Source organism: Leptodactylus fuscus, chromosome 10, assembly GCF_031893055.1.
Source record: "Leptodactylus fuscus isolate aLepFus1 chromosome 10, aLepFus1.hap2, whole genome shotgun sequence".
NCBI lineage: Eukaryota > Metazoa > Chordata > Amphibia > Anura > Leptodactylidae > Leptodactylus > Leptodactylus fuscus.
Genome location: NC_134274.1, coordinates 12,865,024 through 12,891,545, shown reverse-complemented (window position 1 = coordinate 12,891,545; position 26,522 = coordinate 12,865,024). Strand labels below are relative to the sequence as shown.

General features: G+C 40.5%; 1 protein-coding gene across 1 annotated transcript in view; it reads right to left on the bottom strand.

Moving 5' to 3' along the window:
• Positions 1-26,522, bottom strand: part of PTPRE (protein tyrosine phosphatase receptor type E) — a 105,346-nt gene that overhangs the window by 7,766 nt on the left and 71,058 nt on the right. Inside the window, exons 4-13 of the mRNA XM_075257682.1 lie at positions 25,264-25,337; positions 13,373-13,509; positions 12,764-12,854; positions 10,762-10,838; positions 10,619-10,655; positions 8,570-8,667; positions 6,824-6,943; positions 6,516-6,676; positions 3,403-3,538; positions 2,892-3,041 (exon numbers count right to left, since the gene is read on the bottom strand). Of these exons, the coding sequence (XP_075113783.1) occupies positions 2,892-3,041; positions 3,403-3,538; positions 6,516-6,676; positions 6,824-6,943; positions 8,570-8,667; positions 10,619-10,655; positions 10,762-10,838; positions 12,764-12,854; positions 13,373-13,509; positions 25,264-25,337 (1,081 nt within the window). The remainder of the gene's footprint in view (positions 1-2,891; positions 3,042-3,402; positions 3,539-6,515; positions 6,677-6,823; positions 6,944-8,569; positions 8,668-10,618; positions 10,656-10,761; positions 10,839-12,763; positions 12,855-13,372; positions 13,510-25,263; positions 25,338-26,522) is intronic.

The following is a 26,522-nucleotide window of genomic DNA, read 5'->3' as shown; positions in this document are numbered from 1 at the left end:
GGAGGGGCCCTGGGAAACTGCCAGGGTGGAGTCTCTACAATGGTACCTCGAGGGCCTGGGGTTCTGAATGTGGATATGCGAGAGGCCCCAAAGCAGGCTGGGGTAGCCAGAGGTGCAGAGTTCAGAACGGGAATCTGTAGAGTCTCTGCTCAGACTAGTGGGGAGGAGGGTATCTGTGAGCCTGGAGCAGCTCAGGTACCAGGACCTGCCCAGACAGTGTGAGGTCATGGAGGTGCGGGAGGAAGGTGATCTTAGGACCCTCCTTCCTCCTGGCACGCTCTAAAAGGGGGAGGTGTGATGAATCGGACCCTAATCATGATTCTCAGCTATATTGCATGTGATTTTCTTAAAGGGGTTTTCCAGGAGTAGAACATTAATGGCTGCTCCTTATTGACCCCTAACAATGAACTGACCATGAACAACATAGCTCCGTCCTTGTTTACGAAGACTCAGCAGCTTATCCTTATGGGAGGGTTTTCCTAGTATTGCAGTTTGTCCCATTCATATTTTTCGCAGTTTTCCCCTCTCCATGTTAAATTTATGTTTCATTTTTCGCTAAGCCGGAGGGTGAAGACTCTCTGCCATTTACTGCACATAGTGATTAGAGGAGGAATACGTTGTATAACTTTTTCTCTCCTACTCAGAAACAGCTCCAGGACCTTGCAGGACATATATAGAGAAGTACTGACTTGTACAAACTGCTTTGGTTGTGATATAATGTTTCTGTTCAGCTCCTGCTTCAGCATATCTAAACGAGTATATCTTCTCTTATCTCCTTCATTTCCTGCTCACTCCCTCCATAGACTTCTATGGAGGTGAGTCATGTAACATGCAGGTTTTTAGAGTGAAACTTATTTTAGTTATGGGAGTGGAAGCTGGAGAAACAACCTGATAAGAGCAGACAGAAGCCTATCTATCTGATAAGATATATAGTAACGTTTCTTATAATCGCCTGTAATATTAATTTGTTCAAAGTTTTTTTTGTGTCCTGCAGAAACCCTCGAAATCTATACTTGATGCACTACACCAGAAAATTTTGTAATGCAATGGATTACAAACCGGTATCCTGAGGTTAATGAAAATTAACCCATTTCGCCGGCCTAAGAATTTGTCAGTGATTTCGCTATAGTCAGAAGACACAGTGAGTTTTGCAGCATTAGCATTAAACAGTTGTAGCATAAGCCAAACTGCGGGACACCACGTGAGCTGACTCAGGAGAGCTGCTTGTTGTTGGTACAGGTCTGTCTAGTACAGGATAAACATTATAATACGATCCATATAGTCAGTTCTTAGAAGTGTTATATATGCTTTGTACACACACTTGAGGTTAGTTCTACATCTCGACTTAACTTGAACAGGAAGTAGAACAGCTCCTCGCCTGTGTACAGGTAGTAACTGGTATTGCAGCTGAGTCCCATTCACTTCAGTGAAGCTAAGCTACAATACCAGAGACAAGTCATGAACAGATGTATAGCAGTAATACCCACACCTGGAGATATATAAGAAGAAGCCAGTATTATCATTGCAAATACTAGCTAGGAAACATGTTACTTTTGCGATGGAACCCAGGAGCATTAAAGGGGTTGTCCCCAAATTCTAGTTTATAATCTCTACATAGAATGAGTATGTGATCAGTGGTGGTCTGCGTGCTGGGACCCCTACTGATCATGAGAACAGGAGTCCCATGTCCCCCATTTAAATGGAGTGGCAGTCGGTCATGTATTCTATCCCTCCGTCCAAGAGAAGCCAGGTACAGCGCTATCTCCAGCCGTCCCATAGACTTTAATGGAGAAGCAGTGCTCATGCTTGACTGCTGCTCCTTTTGAACATGGAGGACGCAGAACCTCCATCTCTTGATCAGTGGTGGTCCCAGCAATCAGACCCCAACTGATCAGACACTTCTGCCCTTTCCTGTAGGTATATGACAGGGGGTTGTGAAGGGGTTATCCAGGACTATATTGCTTGCTGTGTCTTCCTCACAATTTAGCAAGCACAGTGACATCCATTGTATAGTGGCTGGCCTTGGAATTGCATCTCTGCCCCATTAATTTGAATGGGACTGAGCTGCAGCCTGGCTTTGTGACCAATGGGTGTCTGTCACTGGCCTGGGAAAAGGAAGTGGATTTCCAAACCAGGGTATTTATGGCCTATCCTTAGGATAAGTCATCAATATCTGATTGATGAGGGTCCGACACCAGACATTCCCACCTTTTATATAATTTAGGAGGCCACAGCACCGTACATTGCATAGTGGCCGTGCTTGGTATTGCAACCCACTTCCATTCATATAAATGGCCTGTTTTTTATGAACACCGTTGTCTACACCAGAAAATGTGAAGTCTTTGACTGTTGTACAAACGCTGTAATTTACTGTATGTACATAGCTGGGAACACCCGTATTTAACAATCTGGTAAGAGTTCTATCGTCATGGAAACAGGTTTACACGTTCACTCTTCACACGTTCTCCGTGAGCCCTCTATCCGCCCACGTTTTCAGATCTTCCCACCATAAATTCGCACTCGGCATTACACAGTTCACACAATGCACCTCTTTACAATGTGGTCCAATTGGCATTAGCCTTTAGTGGCTGGAATATGTCTATATAAAATGTGTAAGCTATAAAAATATATCAGCCAACTATCTCATGTTTATTGGGGTGTCTCAGGATGATGCGTATTTCATTACATGCCCTGGGAATCATGAGGAGGCATATGTCCCTCAACCAACTGAAAACACATGTATGCTCGGTGTAACCAAGTATACGTGTATATGAGGAGGCGGCAAGTTCTCATCCAACCAAACCTTCAGCCGACAACTATTTTATATCGATCGTTCGCTTTATGGCTACATAACCTATACTTACTATTCTCCCTCATATAGGGCGACTTACTTTAAACTCTTGTTCCAGACCAACTTTCTCAAAGGGCGGAGCCGGACTGTACAACGTCTGAAGGTGTTTCTCTAAGGAGGCCACGTCCAGTTCGGTGTCACCGTAGAGGTAGTACTCTAGTAAGGCTTGGTATATGAATGAATACTGCATCTGGAAAAGTACAGAAAATCCCATAAATATTACAATAATAATGCTAATAAACACTGACACATACAGGATTATCTAGCGGATAACTGCAGCAAATTGTATTACACCTAATAGGATCAAGGAATGTCCGTATACAGATACCAGCCATCGTCCAGGATGAGAGCCTCTATATACTGTGGCTTTGTGTGCTGGCCAAAATAGTAGAGGGGAACGTCCTAAGTCGTAATGGTTTTTGCTGTGACTTCCCTTAAATCTCTCAGGTTGAAATATCAGGTCTTGTAGTTTTACCACAGCTGAAACCATTGATATGGTATAATAGTTTAGTGACACCCCATAGGCCACAATTGTTTCCCCTCTCCCTTACATCAGTTTGAACCATTTGGGGCCGTTGACCGCGGATTTTCAGAACAAAATCGAAAACGTCCACCTTCTTTTCTTCATTCATCATGTCTATGATGGCATCGATAACCATAAACGTGCCCGTCCGTCCAACACCGGCGCTAAAATATAGAGAAGGAGCATAGGTCAGTGAAATACACGTGGAAACGTTAACTAACATTTGCCATTCAGTAAGGTAATAGACCAGGGGATTTGTGATGGATCGTATGGACACTGACATAGAAACCTCTTCATTCCTTATAGACATAGTGGTTGGTAAAGTACCTTATACATTGTGGGCAGAATCCTCTATCCTACTGGTATCAGACTAGTCTTCTAGTTAGTTTTGTGTTTATTGGACTTGTTATATTTTAACTACTTCACAAACGGAATAATTAATGGTGCTATATAATAATAACAATAAACACAATACAATCTGACATCTCGCATTACTCATTTTCAGCCACTAGGTGGTGTGATTCTACCAAACAGCTAGATTTACAATTTGCTCTATGTCCTATGTTTCCTGTTATTTCCTAAGATTTTATGTGGCTGTGTCTGATACTGCAGCATGTCAAAGGAATGGATTGCCATTTTTTTATATTTATTTATTGAAACTTGATCTATCACTTTTTTAATCCCTTTTTTTATTTTTTGATTATAGAATTTTTTTTATTCTATAATCTGTACATTATTATAGGAGCGGTTATCTTGCCTGTAGACTTTCTGCCTCTATTATACCCATACGGAAACCAACAGCATTTCTGAAGGTGTAATTGACATGCTGCGATTTTCAATAACTTACAAAAACGCAACTTTTCCGCTGCAGATTTTTTTCTGCAATGTGCGGGTGGGGATTAGCAGAATCCTATCTACTTTGGAGGTTCCGTAAAACATTGCATTTTTGCAACGTGGGGCTCCAGCCTCCGCAACATTTAGTGGAATGGTTTACAGAAGTCTCATGGCCACAGGCATCATTGAAGTCTATGGGACAGTTTGCAGCGATGGGGAGTAGATAAGCTGTGACATCATCTATTGTCAGTATTGGGTGCCATGACGGGTCAGTGGTGTTTTATCTTCTATTGCAATCCTGTCTTCTCTGGGATGTAAAGTGACTCTCCAATGAAAACCCCTACAATGTTAGTTTATTATTAGGTTTAGTGGCCAGAGTGAAATTTGCAGGAATTTGTCAAAAGACAATGACATGGAAAATTAAAAATAAAAAAATGATATAAGAAGTACGTCATATTTCAGTTATATACATCTTTTGTATAGCACAGTTCATACACATAATGGGAACTTCTCATCGTGGTGACAAGAGGCGCTCACACATTGTATTATACTCAGCAATGAGCTTTTATGTGTACAGAATAGCATCACAAACAGGCCCCATTGGTTGCCATGGTTTTATTAAGAATATGCAACCTTGAGCTCTTCAAGACTACGTGTCGATGATATCCATTGGGCCATCTATCCTCTGGCTGCATTTTTCCATTTGACCAGCAGATGTCAGCGTTCCTTTTAAAATGATGTATGGAATTTCCTGGTTATGGTCTTGACATCTGTAATATCACACATTGTCATAATAGGTTGTTTTCTACTTTCCTAGACCTAGAAGGGATCTTCAGGTTCAGATCACTATTAACAGATCGGGGGGGTTTTGCAGACATTTCAGTGACGTTGTGACTTCATATACACCCTATGGCATGCCCCATCTTTTACAACCCTAGAACTAGGTATACAGTTACATCAGGTGAAGCCATAAGAGAGACACAGGGTCAAGTCCCGTCTCTTAAAATAACTTGTCTTATACGTACATTTATTTTATGAGGTTACGTCAAATATAGAATGTGGTAAGCTCAACGCTTCCCCCACACCGGTCTTATTTTATTTTTTTAACCATTAAAGGATATAGCACTGCTGAAGAGACCACTTTACGTACTAAATGTACACTCAGCCAGAGGGCCCCATGCAAACTCTGTAGCAGAGTGACCATGTGTCATACATGTGTCCATATACCATGTGTCATTTATAATACTGACACCTACCTACCAGGGGGGAGTACACCCACCAGAGCTAGCTGCGCCTGGATAATGCTGAATGTACCATAGCCTAAAGTGGAAAGTACCCAGCTCTCCAGTCCACACATCTACTCTCTGATCCAATATTTATAGATTATTTTATCTTACTTGCTTATATATTTGTCCATACCATAACGATTATTTATCCTATGGAGTTTGCCCTATTTCCCCCCATAGGTGTTCCCCTATAGTGTGCAACTTGTAACAGTATAGGAGGAAATTGCCAGGGACCATCTTAAAAGAAAAAAAAAAAAGCAATCTGTCAGCAGACTTTATTAAAAAGGTCTTTCTGTTTTGTGCATACAGTTCTTATTCAGCCCTATGTGTCTCCATGGTACAAGACTACAAACAAATTCTGTGTAGTCTGATCCTGCAGTCATACTTACTTCCATGCGTCTACTTCTTACTTACGTACAATAAGAACACTAGCAAAAAAAAGAAGCGATTTCTGGCAATATGACTGCAAGATCAGACTACACATCAAAAAAATGATGGCCTTAGGCCGGTCTTGATGAATCCCCCGTCTCAAACACAGTCCTTGCGCTTTATTCTTCTGCCATGTTGCCAAAAATTCTAGTCAACCATAGATTTGTTATATCTGTTGCCATGAATCTGTTTGACAAGAATACGGCAGCCGATAAAGCTTTCACAACTCGGCACCCAGCTTTCCCAGGCTCCTGAGGAGTAATGGATCTGCCTTTTAAGCCATGATACCACTCAAATACCTCAGTGAACAACTCAGAGAAATTCTCATTAATGTTCACAAGTAATGAAGTAAATCAATATCCCATTTCCAGCCATAAATGATATTGACATATCTAATAAACCAACGGTGACAGCTTTCCTTGGCCAGAGATCAATAATATCAGTATTCCTGACAACAGAGGAGTGATATAAGAAGTGAAGGCCAGCTACATGCTAGTCATTGCCAGAACTTAAAGTGGTGTGAGATTTATAAGACTATAAGAATAATAATCTTATAGTGGATGTCAGAGGAACACAGCCAAGCGGTTCTTACCTGCAGTGAACAACAATGGGTCCGGCGTGTGCAGGATTTACAGATTTGACCTTCTTGAGGAATTTCAGCATACCAATGGGCGTGAAGGGCACCCCAAAGTCAGGCCAGCTGGTGAAATGTAGCTGTGTTACCAGCCGGGGGGCCTTGCAGCCGTCGTGAACCTGCACGAACCAACATCTGGATTAAACATTGCTACATAAACAATGGCGCTTACCAGCAGAAGCCACAAATCTAATAGTAAAGCTTGTGGTAGAAGAGGCCATATAGTGTCTGTATACAGTAACATGTCATACAGATGGGAAACTTACAGGTTGTATGCAGAACTTGCGGATGGTGTAGTCTACCAGAACGATCACATCTTCTACTGACACTCTGATATTCCCATAAATCCAGCAGCCTTGGTCAGGCCAGTACTGGTGACACTTGTCCTGTAATAGTCACAAGAAACACAGGGAAATAAGAGTCAGGCTATGAAGGGGGCGCAATGCAACATTTTATCCCTACAACTAATACTACAGTATTTACAGACTGAGCCTTTACTGTCCTGATAGTTTGCTACAATGTAATTATCACTTTTTTCTAATCTGTTTTTATTTTTTGATTGCATTTTTTAATTCTATTTTCTGTACATTGTACATGATTATGGGGGCGGCCATATTGCCTGAGCTTTTCCTCTGCTCCGTTAACAGCATTTACTGATATGCTTTACAGCGAAGCCATAGCCATAGTCAGCAATAGTTGTGAGCTAATTTACTAAGGGTGCATTCACACGATGTCTTTTGGCACATAATGTGCCACATAGACGCCGCTGCAAAATCACGGCCGCAAAATAGCGCTGCGTATACGGTACCGGCTCCCATTGAAAACAATGGGAGCGTATACGGCCCGCAAAAGATCCCGTGGCGTCTACGTGGCACATTACGTGCCAAAAGACATTGTGTGAATGCACCCTAAGGTCTATGGGAGAGTTTTCTAGACATGCTCTGGGTGGGGGGGAGTAGATGAGATGTGACAGTAATGGATGCAATGATGTCGGTTTTAGCAAATACTTGTATTCACCTTGAAATAACAATTATGGAGAATTGGTTTTTTTATGAATAAAAAACATAAGTGGGTGCTACCATCCCCTTGTACAGTCAACTACTGGATAATATCACAGTCTGTATAGACACCTCCTAGTAGTATCATCTACTATATTCATCTATTTCCAGGAGTAATAACACCGCCTGAAGTTATAATAAAAGATGCTTCAGATCTGTTATTTCATGCTGAATACAGTTACTTACTAAGACATGTCAGAAGACTGGACAGGTCCTCTTTGAGTCACATGACTTGAGTGATTGAAGTTATATCCGTTTCTTGTATAGGCGTCGCATATTATTTCCATTGATTTTATTTCTCTAGTTACAGTAAAAGCTGCACTCCTGTTTAAAGAGGATCTATCACTAGCTCTGCAAAGCCCAATGACATATATCACGTGATCGGCGCTGTCACCCTGAGCATTTTGGTATATTGTTTCTTCAAATCCATTCAGCTATTCCAACGATATAAGCCCTGTTAGTGCTGAAACTAATTAAGGTGGGTGGTAACACTGGGGTTTCTCTGGGGAGGGTCTCTGTTCTGGATGTTACCATCCACTTGACTAGTAGACCCTAATTTGCATCAATGCTAACCGGGCTTATATCTGTGGAATGACTGAACTGATTTGGATAAACAAAACCCCAAAATGCTCAGGCTGACAACGCCGGTCAGATGATGTATGTCATTTATATTTTACACCTGGTGACATCCTTTGCTGAAACGCCAATTTAAATGTATTCCGGCCCTGTAAATCATGTGACTTCAGAGAAATTACCAGTCAGCACAGCTGGCAATACTGGATGAGCCAAGGAGGACAGGAAACTATGCGTCACTATTGCCTCTCATTACAGCAAAGCTTCCTTATCGGCAGCCTCACCTTCTATTATAATCCTTGAACTTTGTCACAGTCCTCATTCAACAAAATTGAACACATGCCAGAGGGAAGGACATGATAAGGATCGGAGGACACTCACCTCTTTCCTCTCCTTCAAGTTGGTGAGCATGACTATGGTGGCAGACTTCTGCTCCCAGATCATTCTCCAGAACTCATTCACTGTCTCTAGCTTGGGACCTGTCGTAGAAGAACAGTCACTTGTAAACTGCTGACCCATTGTAAATACAGAACACTCTCATCCCACTCTCACATAGCTTTATTATTGCTTTACAACCCTGTGGGTGCAGACACAATGGCATGTTTAAAGGAAATGTAGCACCAATTTTTTTTTTTTATTTATTTATTAAAATCATCATTTTTTAAAATCGTTTTTATGTTCTAATTTTTTTTTTATTCTATTTTCTGTACATGATTATGTGGGCGGCCATCGTGCCAGAACTTCTCCTCTGATCTATTAACAGCATTTAGTGATCTGCTTTACAGCACAATCATAGCTATACCCAGCAATAATCTGGAGCTGACTCATTTAATGAGTTATCCAGTTTCTAGTATTTATGGGCAATCCTTAGGATAGGCCATCGATATTAGATCGGTGGTCTGACACCCGAGACACCTGCATATCCCCTGTACTGAGATAGCACATCTCTTGGCAATGTTCCATTGAAGTCTATAGGACAAATTCTATTGACGTGTATGATACCTACACTCGTTGCTACTCTCGGTATGTTGACATTACCAAGAATCGCACTGTCTCCAACACGTGTGCTACAGGTTTCCGAGGTGTCAGACCCCCTACTGATCTAATATTCATGGCCTATCCTAAGGGTATGTCATCAATATTAGAATCCATATAACCCCTTTAAGCTCCGAGGGAAAGTTTTCTAGACATGCTCTGTTCAGAGAGGGGGAGTAGATAAGCTGTGACATCATCTATTGTCGGTAGTGGACACAATGATGCGCATTATATGGTATTATCTGTAGTCTTGTTATCTTGTACTGTAAATCTGTCTGTTTTTATCTGCAATGTGAATAAGGTGACTTTTGCAAAGAAAAGTGCCAGTCTATTAGGCTTAGTATTCAGAGTGAAAATTGCAGGATATAGTATATGTTTTTAAATATAGATAGTAACATGGAAACGTAAAAAAAATAAAGTCATCAAATATTCTTAAAAACATAAATACTCGTTTTACAAAATAGGTGATTTTTAGAGATGATCGAATACCTCCGTCACATAGCTCCCGGCGCCAGGGAAGGTGGGAGGGGCAGTAAAAATTCAAAGCCCCGGAAGTGTTTTTGCAACGGGAGCTATGCAACGGAGGTATTCAATCGAGTATATTTGCTCATTTCTCGTGATTTTCTGGAGACACATTCCCTTTAATAAATATGCTATATGGACGTAAATTGTTCCAAATTTTTCATTGGTCCATGTTTAAGTTGTGCCTGCAAAAAGGTGATATCCTTTGGATATCAAATAAGTGGGAGTTTAGTTTCAGGCCTTTTGAATTACCTGAATGAAGGGGCCACAGTTCTCCAGTGAGTGCCAGGTCTGCTTACTGCAATATCGGGCAAAACCACTGTCAATGTATAGCACTATGCCTAATCAACAGTGATGGGATGCGATGCTTGCTAGAGTACCGGAGGAATAGGCCATCAATATTATAGTCCTGGATAATCCCTTTTAAATCATTCATCCTCTTATGATAATGAGATTACTCTGCTCATTGTGTCCCAGTCTATATGGCAAAGCTGATAAGTGATCTACAGAAATCAGAAAGTGTCAACTTATTGCTACTGCTCTAGTGGTGATCTGAGTAGGGTAAATAGGTCACCGCTGCTGCCAGTGATTGCCTGCCAGGGTCACATGTTATGGCAGCATATTGTTGGAGATTGGGAGTGGCAGGGGATTTGGAATGTGACCATTATTCTTCTTACTGAGCCCCTTAAGACCATGGGCTATGTCTAGTATTGCAGCATTCAAGTGAATGGACCTGAGCTGCAGTACTGCACACAACCCGTGGATAATAATGGCGCCGTTTCTAGATAAAAGAACAAAAAGACTCATATGCCATCATTTCAAATGAGACTAGCCATAGAGTCACAATGCATTATAAACATCACACGTTCTTACCTTGAGCTGCTATAAACTTATTCTTCTCTTTATAGCCCTGAAACGAAAAGAACAAACATTGCAAAATGCGTCAGCTGTGCCAAGAAAGTGAGAAAAAGTCTAAAAGGAACACAGAGTGTATAAAACAGATGGAAGGCTCTTACATCTATGTATGAGGCGTTAATGTAGTCTGAACATACGGGCCCGTCAGCTGCTGTCAGCACAACTCTGGAGTGGTCATCTGATGAGAGGAGAAAAACAATCAGAGACGGACGCAGAGGAATGACTAACTTCTAGCACTTCAGGATTATACAAAGGTATGCTTGAAAAATATAACAAATATCTATATTTTTAAAAGAAAATGCTAAACATTTTTGAAGACCATTTTCATATGTCAGGGCACTTGGGGATTTCATTGACCACATCATCTTATCTGAGAGTAAAGACGTAATCTGACAGTCTTGTTACTGGGCCCATTAAAGGGATTGAGCAGGAGGTGAACAGGTGGCTGCATTCTTCTTCTCAAGACTGCATTCTTCTTCTCAAGAAGTGGCATCATGCCCGTTGGTAACCTGACCATGCTGCAGCTCAGTCCCATTCATTTTAATGGTATAGAGATGTGGCTTGCCATGTCATCAAAGGACATGATGCCAATTCTTGAGAAGGAGAAAGCAGTCATGTTTTCAAGTCCTGAACAAACCCTCTAACTACCATGAGATTATTTTGTGCCTGCACTGACTGGTTCAGAGTGAAGCCGCTCTCGTGACTGCTGCAGCCATTGGTCTCACAGTCATATGTTGGGTTCTGGTAACAGTCACTTCCAACCCAGCCAGTGCGGACATGAAATGGAATAGGGGATCCAATACCAGAATGGAGGTCTGGCGCTTCTTATTGTATTTTATCCCCTTTCCACCACGGTTTCCCAGTTTGGCCCCCATAAATATAGGAGACAAGTAGGATCTGGCTACTATGTATGGTATCTGGGATCTTATATGTCACTCTCTCCTGATGATGGGGGGGGATAAAGGATGAGACATTTTAAATTTTTTATGCTTGATCCTTGGTTGCCCTGGAAGATATGCCCCCCACCCCCAGTAGAGGTGACTGGCTTAATCTTCCCTCTTCATATAGCATAGCTCCTCGCTCTTCAGCAGAGCTGAGCTTGCATGTGTATGGAGGATCCAGAAGGAATAGCTGTTTACCAATTAAGAATTCAGTTATTTAAGGAGTATGGGCACCTATAGAGATGACCTTGCTCACAGTGAAGCACAAAGTCTTATCTTTTCTGTACTATTATATACATTCCTTACATTCAGGAACCGATGTGACATATCTGGAGTACAGGGAAATACAGGAGGATATATTATGAGATGTATGTTCTAGATTGTATGCTACTGTTTACATAGACAAGTAAGAATCTGCTCTGAAGGATTCCTGTGACCTTGCCAGCTTCGTCTACAAGTGCGTGAATGTTTTCCACATTTTTCATCATCACAAGAACATTAAGAGCATCTATGGATTCAGATCACTGACTCCATGATAATTACCTCTGCCTAGGTACAAGTAACACCTACACAAACCACATCATCAGCTACATCAGTCCTAAGAAGAGACCTGTCACCACTGCTGACATGTCTATTTCAGTATACACTTGTATTTCCACAAAATAACAATTCTAGGGTATCTTTCCTTAGAACTTGTTGTATTGTTCCTCTGTTATTCCTCCTGGAAATGGAGGAATAAATTATGACAGACCCAGCATATCACCCCAACCCTGCAGATAGCGCCTATTGCTGGAATGCCTAATTACTGTTGCTTCTCTGTTCCCCATACTTTACACTGCAACTCTGCTTCACATTGGGGCTCTTGTGAACGAAAGAGCACAGCACAATTTCATTACAGTAGTGGTATGATAGCTAAACTACACACAAATAAGCCACCAAGTAAGAAATAGATTGTCAGGTGCTGATATACATATACTGAGCCAAATAAGCCTGAATTAGGAGTGGCCTGCTCCGCCGTGTTTTAATAATGCTTTTTCTTAAATAAAATAAAACTATATTAATGCAATCATAATCCAAATAAACTTTTAATAAATGGATGATAACATTCCAGCAAAACGATTATAAGAATTGCATAAGTGTACGTCTAACATGTGAGACTTACAAGGCAAGATATTGGGGTATCTGTTGCTCTCCTTGTTCTCTTCTCTATTGGCCACTTCAAATGTTCCTTGGAAATTTCCAGACTGTAATGACTGTAGAAGGCAAAAAAGTATTGGTTACAGTCTGACATCTGCAATAAACCGTGAATCTGCAATATACATAGTTTGACTTTAGGTTGACTTTAGTGTTTTTCAGTGTCTCATATGTATGTGTGTGTGTGTGTGTGTGTGTGTGTGTGTGTGTGTGTGTGTGTGTGTGTGTGTAATTCACAATACCCCCCTTGAGTCTCATTGCCAAACATGAGTATTGCACATGCCAGAGCTGATGCATATGGCTAATTTGTAAACATGCATCCTAATACTATCCATAGTCAGGAACCTTAGCCTTCCATCCTGACTTTCAGACTATTATACGACAGCCTGTAGTTTGCTGGTGGGTCTGTGGGGAAATTAGGGGGATGATTTAATCTTCCTTTAGCCCTGTATGCTATTATAGGATCAAAGAGGAAATGTAGTATCAGGAGATCTGCTGTGGTTGGCGCTCATCCAGCACAGACACTTGTGTTTTTCAGTAAAAGTAAAATGGCATTGTGCAGCAGCTACAGACTCACATTGTACTCCTCTCGAAAGAGCTTCCCATCATCAGCCGATCGTATCCGGACCTCTTCTTCTAAATGTTCCACTGGAATAGGAAAGTATTTCTTGACCACGGTGGGCGAGCTGCTCAGTAACATCACCCTTTGCTGCTCTGTAAGATAAAAAATAGCGAAGGTAACATAAACCTTTATGTAATATTCAGTTTGATTCTAACATGACATATCATTTACGCATCAATCATGGCCATGCACATTCAATAGGTCCTGGCCAAATGTTCATTCAATCAGTAACTATTTTTCATGACTCCTACTTCATACATATGCATACTTGTTTTGGTCACACGGATCAGCTGGTTGCATGCTCAAACCTTTTTTCCCCAGCAAACAGACATGAGACAAACATCAGATAGATGGTTGATCAACCTTGTCAAAATTATTGAGTTTAGCTGACCGATAATATCCAACACTGTCTCAACATAAATCATATGAGAATTCAATCATTGTTCCTCTATACTATGCAGGAACTCCAGTGCGTCTCCAGATCAAGACCCCTGTGGCTACTAAAGGAGTCAAATTCGGAGGTTACCTTGTTCTATAATCTCCTTATACCCTAATAGATACTGTCTAAAGAAAGGGACTATTCCATGCACCACATGTAAGATCAGCAAAAATTTCTGACTTGTTCCCTATGGATAATGATAAAAGATAAACATGTTGTGCATAAGTCGCCCAAATGGGAAACCAGAAAATGTCTCCACCTACTTGTCTCGCAGTTCAGACGGCTAAGTTCACAAAGCTATGACTTTCGTCCTTTCAGGCTGTAGTAAGTCTTGGTAATACGCCAGAGAGTGTGTCCATCCAGCCAGTAAGACTTAAAGGAATTCACTCAAGGTTTGCTTATCAGAAATGCTGAGTGCAGCCTTGCGAAAAATTCCATGTAAAAATTCCTTTTTTGTGAAAAAAGAGACTCAGCAAGTGCTGACATGGTCTACAGAGCGCAGAGCAAACATTCAAGGAGTGATATGCTAAAATGTTCTGTAAGAGGACTCGGCAAATGTTCTGTTCCAGATTTAATCCACCAGTTATTAATATTGGGTTGTAGATGGAGAATATCACATTTACATTTTTTTTGTACGTTGTCTAGAAATGAGCTTCTACTGACATAACAATTAAGTATATGAATATTTCCTAAATTATATATTAGATTCAATTCACACTATGTTGATGGGCTATGCCTGTAGAGTACATATGGATGATTATATATATATATATATATATATATATATATATATATATATATATATATATATATATATACACACACTGTTAGAGGCCAGATATAAGCCAAAAAGGAGCCATTTTGGCATGTTAAATAGCGTATAGGAGTTGTTTCAAGGGAACCCTTTTCCATAGTCCTATCCTGTCCGTATGCCTATTATTTTAATTTTTAGGATATTGGTCAACTGAGCTAAATTACCCTCTCTCCCTGAAATTTCCACTTTTTACGATGTTTTTCATAATATCTCCATATAGTGCTAACACAGTAATGTCATATTCAGCCCACATAATACTACTGCCATATAGTACCAACACAATACTACCATGTACAGTCCACATAATACTGCCATTTAGTGCCAACATAATACTGCCACATATAGCCAACATAATACCACTAATACAGTGTCCAGATAACTCTGCCATATGCAGGGCACAGAATACTGCCATACAAAGTCCACACAGTACAATCATATAGTGCCAAAACATCACTGCCATGTACAGCCTGCATAATACTGCCATACACAGCCCACATGTTACCCCCATATAGTGCTAATACAATACTGCCATACACAGCACTCACAATACCACATATGACATTACTGCCATGTGCAGCCTACATAATACTGCCATATAGTTCCAAGACAATACTGCAATATTTAGCCCATATAATCCTGCCATATAGTACCAATTCCATATTGCCATATTACAATACCACTTTATAGTGTCAAGACTCTACTGCCATAAACATCTGAGGTAATACCTCCATATAGTATCTATAGTATACAAATAATATGCAGCATCAAACTACTAACCCTTGCAAAGCTCACATAATACTTCCATATATTTCCTACATTATAATTTTATTCTCACCTAACAATACTTGGTGTTTTTAGATTTCTCCTGAGGTTTTCTACAAAAAGGGGCTTTGTGCAATTGCCAATATACCCTAAGACTTGATCTCATCGTATGGCTGTCATACAGGGGAAGTACTTTTGCAACATTTTTTTACTTTACTCTGCTGGTTATTTCATGTTTTTTGAATATTTCTCTACTTTCCTCTACCAAGATCTGTTTCTATTTTGATATTTTTCCTACTCTTCACTACATCTGCTCATGTTTTTGCATATTTTCCTTTTGCATACTCCCATTTTTTAAAGTCTGTTGCTGCTTTGGAAAGTTTTCCTACTTTCCCCTAATGGCTTAAATTTTTGAGAAAACAACCATTGTACTTCATCTCAGGCAGGACTAGAGACAAGTGCTAAGCGTTCACAACGCTTCAGTCCATATGGCTACATCACTAGCCCTTGGGGTGTATACATATTTGCTTTAGCGTACTATAAAACTTGCTGCCTCTGCAGTGTCCTTTTTGACCGGCAAGGACATACTGACATCTGGCTAGAAGTCATTGATCTCATGAAGAAGTAACAGACCATGCATGTCTAGTCCCAGACATCTGCTCCAGAGCATTACGCTGGTCTGGAAGTTGGACCGTTAGGATTGAAGAAACTTAGAGCTTTGGGCAGGACTTGGTGCATCAGGATGAGCCGCTAGGTTTAGAAGTTTCCATATAGGAAACTAATTGTAACCCTGTGGTAATTATGTTGCCACATAATAAACCTGTTCATTCAATTACATGTCACATTTCATTTGGTGACAACCAATATGGCTGCCAAATTGTAACATATTACTGCACAGGCTTCTGGATTTATTTATATTTGGGTCGCCATGTTGGTAATCACCCATCTCATTTAACAAAGTCACCATATTGGTAATACCCAATTTGTAGGAAACAGATAATAACAGTGAAAACTGCTGAATAGAATTTGTAACAACAAATAATTAATTGATGAATTATTATGCTGTTTGTATGTAAAAGGAATGTGTCATTGGAACCCGGTATATCACCCCAGCCCTCCAGATAAAGAGGTTAGTGTCACCAGAACACAGTATATCACCACAGTTCTCCAGATAGATAGGTTAGTGTCAACAGAACCAGCATATTACCCCAGCCCTGCAGATAGATAGGTTACTGTCACCAGAACCAGCATATTACCCCAGCCCTCCAGATAGAGAGGTTACTGTCACCAGAACTCAGTATATCACCACAGCTCTCCAGATAGATAGGTTAGTGTCACCAGAACCCAGTATATCACCACAGCTCTCCAGATAGATAGGTTAGTGTCACCCGAACCCAGTATATTACCACAGCTCTCCAGATAGATAGGTTAGTGTCACCAGAACCAGCATATCACCCCAGCCCTCCAGATAGATAGGCTAGGGTCATCAGAACACAGTATATCACCACAGCTCTTCAGATACAGAGGTTAGTGTCACCAGAACACAGTATAGCACCCCAGCCCTCCAGATAGAGAGGTTAGGGTCACCAGAACACAGTATATCACCACAGCCCTCCAGATAGAGAGGTTAGGGTCATCAGAACCAGCATATTACCACAGCCATCCAAATAGATAGGTTAGGGTCACCAGAACAGTCTTTTCTCCTTGTGAATCCCTACCTCCATTTCTGAGACCGTGCCATCTATGTTAACATGTAAATTAGTTTCATCACCCTTGCCATTTTTGGCATATTGACAAAAAGATGATATCTTGGAACACAGGCATTGATTCACAACCTATCTATCTGTAGGGCTGTGATGATATGTTGGCTTCTCCTAATAGACTCCCTTTAAGATAGAAATGTTGCCCTTAAAATGTTGAACTGTGACTGTGACACTCCAGATCCGCACTTTCCCTGATTCCGACACTTTTTAGTGCTATATATAAGTCTGTCTCTGGCGGCTTAATCTCCATGATGTAAGATGTTTGTATGGCACCCTGTACAGACCCAAGAATGACTCAGAAGTAACCAGATGAAATCATTAGATCTTATTAGCCATCATATTACAGTTTACAAGCCATTATCACAAGCTTCTGAAAATGTTAACGCTCTCATTCAGAACAGTAATTACAAAAACAGGAAGCATGTTAACAAATCCAAGACAGATGAGGGTAATTATTTCATCCAAATGTCACAAGATTTCTTGTTCTGCCATCATTTCATTGCAAAATGTATTTCTGCTGAAATAATCAAAGTAACCCTTTCCGTAAATGTATCCCCAGCATAGTAACTGTCAAAAAACTTCCAGTCTGCTTTGCATTATAGTATTCTGTATTATGGAGGGAGCATGTGCGATCCAAAGCTTCCCTTTGACCACTAGGAAAAATGAATGGGCCTGCCAATATAAAACAACATCATAAATAGTATAGGTGACTATAAGAAACGTTGCAATATAGCTTACCAATTAAATGCATTTCCTTCCCTACTTATTACTTAGCTTCATTTTGTTTGTTTGTTTAGATAGAATCTGTATCCTTGCCCAGCTCATAAACAAAAGTCTATGGAGACGGGAGGGGAAAGGAGGAGGCTTTTAATTGATTTATTGCCACATTCTGTGCACTGGTAGACTCTTTTCCTAAAGGCATAGCAGTGTTCCCTGACTCCCAGTGTAACAGCTGCAGTTATTTGTGTGTTTTTTCCAGCAGCAGCCTCCTCCTCCCCCTCCCCTCTCTAAGCATGTGTACTATTCATTTATGAAATGTGGTTTTCTAAGTGGAGGTACGCTTTTTAATCTTTCAAAAACAGAATTTCTTGTTCATCTATTATCTAATATTTCCATCTCAGTCTGTGATCTTATGATAACTCTTAAGCATCACCCTATGTGTCCATGCGTCCTCCTTTGACTCCTAGTATTTGGCACCACCCCCTGTGCCGACATGACCTCTTTTAACTGCTAGTATTAGACACCTTCCTTTGTGTCCTCGTGATATTTTGTTATTGCTAGCGTTTGGCACAACCAACTGTAACCATGTGACCACCTTGCAGCATAAAGTGCCAAGATATAGGACGTGCCATGAGACATCACAGGGGACAGAGCCTGCCAGATTACACAGCTAATATGCCCAGAACCAAGGCAGCGCCACCTACATAATCCACACCAAGTGGGAACCTACTAGGAGACCATATAGTCTTAGGCCACGTCCCCATTCTTACAGTCCTGTCTTGCTGAAAGATAACTGGCTGCAGCAGGAGCCTCTCCCCCTTCCCTGTTTGCAATAGTTCTGGAGTTAGTGTTCCTTTTAACAAAGGGTAAGCATAAACGTTAAAGGGGTTGTTTAGGGAGTCCTTGGGTCACATCATTGGAATCAGCACTCGATGCCTAAGTCACTCTGTCTCCTGTTTTCACATGTAGTGCTATAGTGGCTGGCAGACTGTGAAAACAGGAGGGATGGAAAGAGGCAAAGCGAACCAGGGACTGGGTGCCGGTTCCAATCATGTGACCTGGTCGGAACCAGTCTGGAATGTCAAGTTTTAGGTATTAAGTAATATAGAAAGGATCAGCCTCCTATTCATGTACATTTTGTACATTGGTATTCTGTTGTGTGTCTGCTGCAAATTTGATCACACATTGGTAAACTAGACCTGACATAATGTTCACACTTTAGATGTGCAATATATTGTGCAAGCTTGAGGTGTGAAGCTTTTGACCTTGCTGGTTCTCAGGTCACAGTCACAATCCATCAGTAAAAATTCATACAAACCCACTGACTGGTGAGCCTAGAATCAGGAAGGGCTCCGTTTCCTTCCCTACTCCTATTTCCTGTTGTACATCAGTGACCGAGTGAGGATTTATACAAGAACGTAACCGCCCTCCCCCTCGCCGGCTGTTACTTCTAAACTGATACAAAGGGAACTGACCATATGATTCACACAGTCATGAATATCGGTAATCATCTATTTCCTGGCGCTGCAGAGCGTGCTTATTAATAGCACGTCTTGTAAATGAATGACAGGCCCATTGAAAAAATCTGAAAGATGCCGATCAAACGGAAATTCCAAATTTACTGTGAACAATATAACAATAAAAAATGTTTTGTAGAGAAAGGTCCTTCAATCACTATGAGGATCAGTCTATCCCCCTTCCCCGCATCTAGTATGAACCAGTACAATCACCATGGGGGTCATTCTATCCCCCATCTCCGCATCTGGTATAAACCAATACAAACATCTTGGGGGTCATTCAATCCCCTTACCCTGCAGCTGGTATGAACCAATCCAAACATCTTGGGGGTCATTCAATCCCACTTCCCTGCAGCCTGTATGAACTTGATCATGGTCAGAATAGGAATACGTCATAATATAATTGGTGGGGGTCCGACAACTGGAACCCTAGGACACAAACTGTATAACCTCCAGGTTTGCATCCTGCATACATGTTTACTCCAAAATTTCTACAACTGGAAACTCATTCTACTCATCTGAATGGGGATGAAACAGATGCAGAAAGTTTTGCAAAAAATCTGCTGTGTGTCAATATACCCTAAGAAGAAAGTTTAATTACACCCTCCCTCAAGCTACGCCCCTGGACCACACTTCAGACCTCTAAAAAAATGTTTAACTGTACACCAGGCCCTTTTATGAAGATAAAAAACCCAGATTACACCCCTCTTGCATACAAAACCCCAGACCAAAGTGCAGGAAGTGACCACAGAGTGACACAGAGTGAATTTGTGTAACTATGAGGGGCATAATGGCGGACATAAACATGTTTTTGGCTGCCTTTTGAGTATCTTTGTTAGAAATAGGGACATTATTATTATGAGAATGAAAAAATTGTGGCAATAATGGGGTCAGTAGTAGGAATGGCAGCATTGCAGCTATGCAGGTCCTGCATTTCTCTTCACTCCTAGGCACAGCCACCAAAGACAAAGTCCCAGTGATGAGACCGGCATCAGGACACTTTGTACAGCGGAACCTGGGAATGGGGCTGAAAGGGTGAGCATAAATCTAATACATGCCACACTGGAAATTTGCCAGACTCTTGGACATTCCAGCAGAGTTGGCCTATGTTAGTCACAGCTGTCACTTCAATGCAAAACACATAAACCTGGTAAGAAATCTTAAGAGATTAACATAATTATTTACCTCCCAACTGTGCCAGTTCTCAAAGCCAAGAAATAATTTTTGTATCTTCACTGAAGCTTGACTTAAAAATGACTTCCAGATAAACACAAGTCAGTCAACTTCAATGTATTCTGCAATGTCGATCCGGCAAAAAATTGTCCTAATTTTAATAAAGAAATCCTTCTAGACTCCAAATAGGAAATCCCTTGATCAATAACCAATTCCCAATAATCCAGTACAGATAACTTGTAATATTACATTTTGCACATACCTAGGCTCCTTGTAAAACAGAACGTAACCAAATAACCAACCATCACAACTTCCTGTGTTGTAGAGTCTCAGCCTCATTGCTCTTAAAAAATCCCCTTCTATGTTGATAGTGAAACCTTCTTTCCTTATTATAGTCAGATGTAAAAGACGATAGCATAGAAACTAATCTTTCACACAATCACATAACACTGAAATGCATATAAAGATAAGTATACACGGTCTTAAAACATTTATAAAGTTTTATATATTACAAGGAATAAATATAAAAAGTGAATTGCGGGGTATTAATTCAAAGTACCCTGTATATCCCTGGTGGAAGATAGCACAAGGATCACCAGCCACAAAAGCCATATTAAAGGGGGTGTCCACTTTCAGACCAATATTGAAAGACAAATATTAAATTTTCTAAAAGTTAGACAATTTTGCAATATACTTTCCGTGTCAATTCCTCACAGTTTTCAAGATATCTGATTGCTTTGCTTAGTTCCAATGGATAAAAATAAGTCCATGGTCATGTGATCTACGGTCCATGGTCATGTGACAGTACCTACTGTGTCTCCTTTAAAGTCATTGTCAGAGTCAACATTGCCCTCCATGATTCTGGCTCTTTTCTGCAAGACCTCTGTCTGACACCGTGAAACACAGACAAACCACATAGAATATTTTGTGTTAAATCACATCAAACCAAGTGTGATATTAACCAAATTTCCTCTTGACCGTCTCATCCTGGAGGACCTGTCCTGTTCCTCATTACACAGAATCTATTTTTCTGAATGGACACTGTGCAATGTTTAATTTGACCTGTGGTGGCGCTGCAGGGAAATGGAGCAATTACTGCAAAGTTACTCAGCAATTACAGCCGATCACTGGGGGTCTGGGCAGACCCTGTAAAAAAGGGATATTCCAAAAGTGGAGATCCCCTTAAAGGGATTGAGCATAGACATATTTAAATTTGTAGACAATTAAAAGTTACACTTTTTTGTAAATATAATTATTATTATTTTTTTTTTAATTTCTCTAACTATGATAGTGGTGATAGTCTTTTATTCTGATCAACAATGAATATGGTCTGACTTGCTATAAACCGAGCCATGATGTCCTTATTGTGGCCAGGTTATCTTCTCATACATGTAGTGTCCTCCTGATAACCAGCCATGATGTCCTTATTGTGGCCAGGTTATCTTCTCATGCATGTAGTGCCCTCCTGATCACTAGCCATGATGTCCTTATTGTGGTCGGGTTATCTTCTCATACATGTAATGTCCCCTCCTGATAACCAGCCATGATGTCCTTATTGTGGTCGGGTTATCTTCTCATACATGTAATGTCCCCTCCTGATAACCAGCCATGATGTCCTTATTGTGGTCGGGTTATCTTCTCATACATGTAGTGTCCTCCTGATAACCAGCCATGATGTCCTTATTGTGGTCAGGCTATCTTCTCATATATGTAGTGTCCTCCTGATAACCAGCCATGATGTCCTTATTGTGGTCAGGTTATCTTCTCATACATGTAGTGTCTCCTGATAACCAGCCATGCTGTCCTTATAGTGGTCAGGTTACCTTCTCATACATGTAGTGTCTCCTCCTGATAACCAGCCATGGTGTCCTTATTGTGGTCAGGTTATCTTCTCATACATGTAGTGTCCTCCTGATAACCAGCCATGATGTCCTTATTGTGGTCGGGTTATCTTCTCATACATGTAGTGTCCACCTGATAACCAGCCATGATGTCCTTATTGTGGTCGGTTTATCTTCTCATACATGTAGTGTCCCCCTGATAACCAGCCATGATGTCCTTATTGTGGTTGGGTTATCTTCTCATACATGTAGTGCCCTCCTGATATCCAGCCGTGATGTCCTTATTGTGGTCAGGTTATCTTCTACTACATGTGGTGTCCCTGCTTTATAACCCGTCCACAATAAGGACATCATGACTTTGTTTCTGACAAGTCGTAGACCATAGAAAGTTCCTGCATTAATGGTCGTATCTATTGGCAAGAGATCAAGACAAAAAATTGCCAGCACTGAGATGGTTAGAGGAAATCTTTAAAATTTAGCAAAATGTTTAATTACTTATATTTGCAAAACTATAATTGCCTACAGATTTAATATAGTTATGTCCATGGGAAAACCCTACTGAAGATACCGGTATATCTTTTCTCAGGGTCCATATAAGTTTTCAATCAATTTGAACCCTCCAAATCTATCATTTTCCCAAAAATGAAAAATAATCTCTTCTCTTGTCTCTTTGTCAGATATGTCTGCATGATCCAATCATTCCAAATGCTAATGTGTAAGGAAAGCAATGAATATGAATTCATGCCTGCAGAAGGATGGAACAATAGCACTATACTAGAACTAGTAATAATTACTGTATACTTATCCCTAACATGCAATTAAATCATATTTGCCTTGGCAGCAGCTGCCTGGCATTGGTTACTACAGTCATTTGAAAAACTCATAATTTCCCTAAAATTAACAATAAACTTTTTGTTTTGTTCCAAATTATCCTAAGAACATCTTTCCACCAAACCTCTTATCTCATTGTGGGAAGAAACATCATTGCTGTCCCAAATCACGCAGATGGTTGAATGGTTTTTGGAAAATTGGGGCTGAGCCAGTTTATAAAAAAAAAAATAAAAATGAGCAAATTGTTTTAGGAGACTTCTCATGACTCCAAAGCCAAACAACCTCCGATATTCTAGTATAGAATATTCTATTCTATCCACTTCCTTAAAGGATTTCTTCACATCTCTATGCTGATGGTCTGTCCTTAGGTCGTCAGCAGTGGGGGTCAGACACCCGACACCGCCAATGATCAGCTGGTTTTAACACAGTGTGCTTATATCCAACTCTCTACACTGTGCTGAGGAGTCACTGGGCCAAACCAGACCGACTCTGACTCCTCTGACAGCCATAGTCAGACAGAAGCTGTAAAGATTCTCAAATTCACGAAAAAATGTAATGATTAAATTCCTATGAAAGTAATTATGTAACAAGTTACTAATCTAATAAATTATTCAATATCCATCACTCTAGTCTATAACATAATAAAAATAATAATTTTAGACATTGTCGGTAACTTTTTTCCAACCCCCAACTCTACCCAAAAGTGGCCCCTGACTTCACTTCCGCTGATTGGTGTGGATGCTGGGAGTCAGACTCCACCAAACCAATACTGATTGCCTATTCTTAGGATAGGACATCAATACTGCGTCTTGGCCATCCCCTTTAATCCCGTTTGTCACCCACCATTGTATCCGTTCAAATTCAGACATGGCCTTCATAATTTGCTTATATCCCATGTATGTGATATGTATAAAGGTATAACTAGTGTATGTTCTCATTGTGAACATCCTGCTCCATACTGATGCACTAAATAACAAAATTTCCTACTAGATCTAGGTATGCATTAATGGACTTAACTTCTGTGAGAGCACAGAATTGGGCATGTTGAAGTTCAACATATACGAGACTTCTTTTCCCTACAACATCATCTGTCGAAGAGTCAGCACACCCTTATACATATAAGATGGTCAGTCTGTCCCCAAATTCCAGTCAATTGGTGGGTTTGTCCATCTTTGCTCTCATGTGTACGGCCATCTTTGCTTTCATGTGTACGGCCATCTTTGCTCTCATGTGTATGGCCATCTAAACTCTCATACATATGGATATCTTTGACCTGATTGATCATTGTCTAATGAGTCAAAATTACAAAAAATGAGATAACAATGTTACATCTATTTACATGCGATTCCGATCATCCCCTAAATTCTCATATGTAAGAAGGGCACAAATCTAGAAAACTATATAGAAAATAGTGGTGTATGGCTGCTAACTAATAATAGTCACCACAATCTTCCCAGCAATCTCCTTTAGCCACAGTGGCCTGGCAGTCATTTGTGCAGCTTAGTAACTATCTAGTTTATATGTAGCAGCATTATCCCCTTGCTGTTGTAAGATATAATGGTATGTGGAAGTAAGAGGGTCATTCCCGGCTGGGTGCTAATTGTCACTACCAGCTGACATCTCCTTTAATTGCCCGAATCAGAGGGGGCGTCTCCCGTCACCCCATTAGCGCCCTAGCAATGCCACTTCACTGTGATGAAGAACTGCTATGGCAGGCTGGACATTACAAAGTACTTCAACTGTGAAGAGTAGTAAAATGTAAATATATATATACCGGTACATATATTTGGGACAATAATGAATTAAATATAATATAAATAAATAAAAATACTCTTACCCTAAGCCCTCACTAATTGTACGGTGACAGGTTCTTCACATAGACAAGTGTATGCAGTTTCATATATAGTATGTAACACATATAGTATACAGTCCTACCTATATGTAACACACAGAACTTGAGGATTCTATAACAGATTCTATTCTCACCTTGTTCTTCCAAGATTCCATTTGGGATCTTCTTATCACCCGAGTTCACGTCTGCTTTACGACTCTTTCTGGACCTGGAGATAAAGAAGGAGAAGTCCCTTAGCATGATAGCAGCAGCAGCAGCAGCGACTACTTCTCCCAATAGCTAAAATACAGGAAGCTGCGTTCTTGTTATAGTTAAGTTCCTGTTACTGTGTCACAGTTTTAACACTTTGCAGTTTCACATAAGCTACAGCTATACGTCCCAGCTTAGTCCATGTGACCTTAGAGCTATAGCTGGAAGATCTTGGAACCCAATATCTGGGCTACTCATGGGACCACCGTAGATAGATGTCAGTTTTGCCCTATGAAATACATATTAGGTTTACACGTGTGTATTATAATGACACGACTATAAGGCATTGGGCTGTCAGGGCTGACTATCAAACGCAAACATATTACTCACACAACTCATAAACTTATTGACTTCTTGACTGCTCTTTTACACATTTTGCAATCAATATCGCAGTTTCCACCAGTGGAACAATTCACAGGAAAATGACTCTAACCCCATGCGATTATAATAGAAGTCCTGCGCTACACAGTAACACAGCTTATCCTATGCTTACCCTATACTTTCAGCTTCACTTGCTATATTCATCCATCACATCATTGTCTTGTACAGTGCATGTGTATATAACCTTGGACTAAAGACCCAATAGGGTGTACTGACATGTTTCCTGCACAGCTTTTGTAATGGCACATTACACATAATATTGAACATGGCAGTCAGAGGAGGATGCAGTAAGTCACCATAGACCTCTATGGGCGCTGTATTACAGTTTAGTACAATTTATCACAATTCAGTAACTCATATGGAGCAGTAATGCGTCTTTGTGCTTGAGACTGACCTTCACCGCAGTCAAATATAAGTCCAGACATAAGTCTGGAGATTTCCTTTAATCTGTCTCATAAGTGCATGTTAGGTAGAAGAAGTGAGAATTGTAGAGGAAACCACCAGCAGGTATGAGCAGTTTATTATACACCAGTCAGAACCTATGTATCTTATTATTGATATGATCTTGTATGAATAAGGTAGACAGATGGGGAGGGGGGGGATATAGCTTGGTTTCTATTATTCTCAGGGTTCCCTCTCCCGCTATACAAAAAATATGCATGATAATAATATTCACATTGACCTTTACAGATCAATATTGCTCTACAGAAATTAAGTCATATAAGTGCATGCTGCAATATCCTGCATGTGGGTTCTGATATCT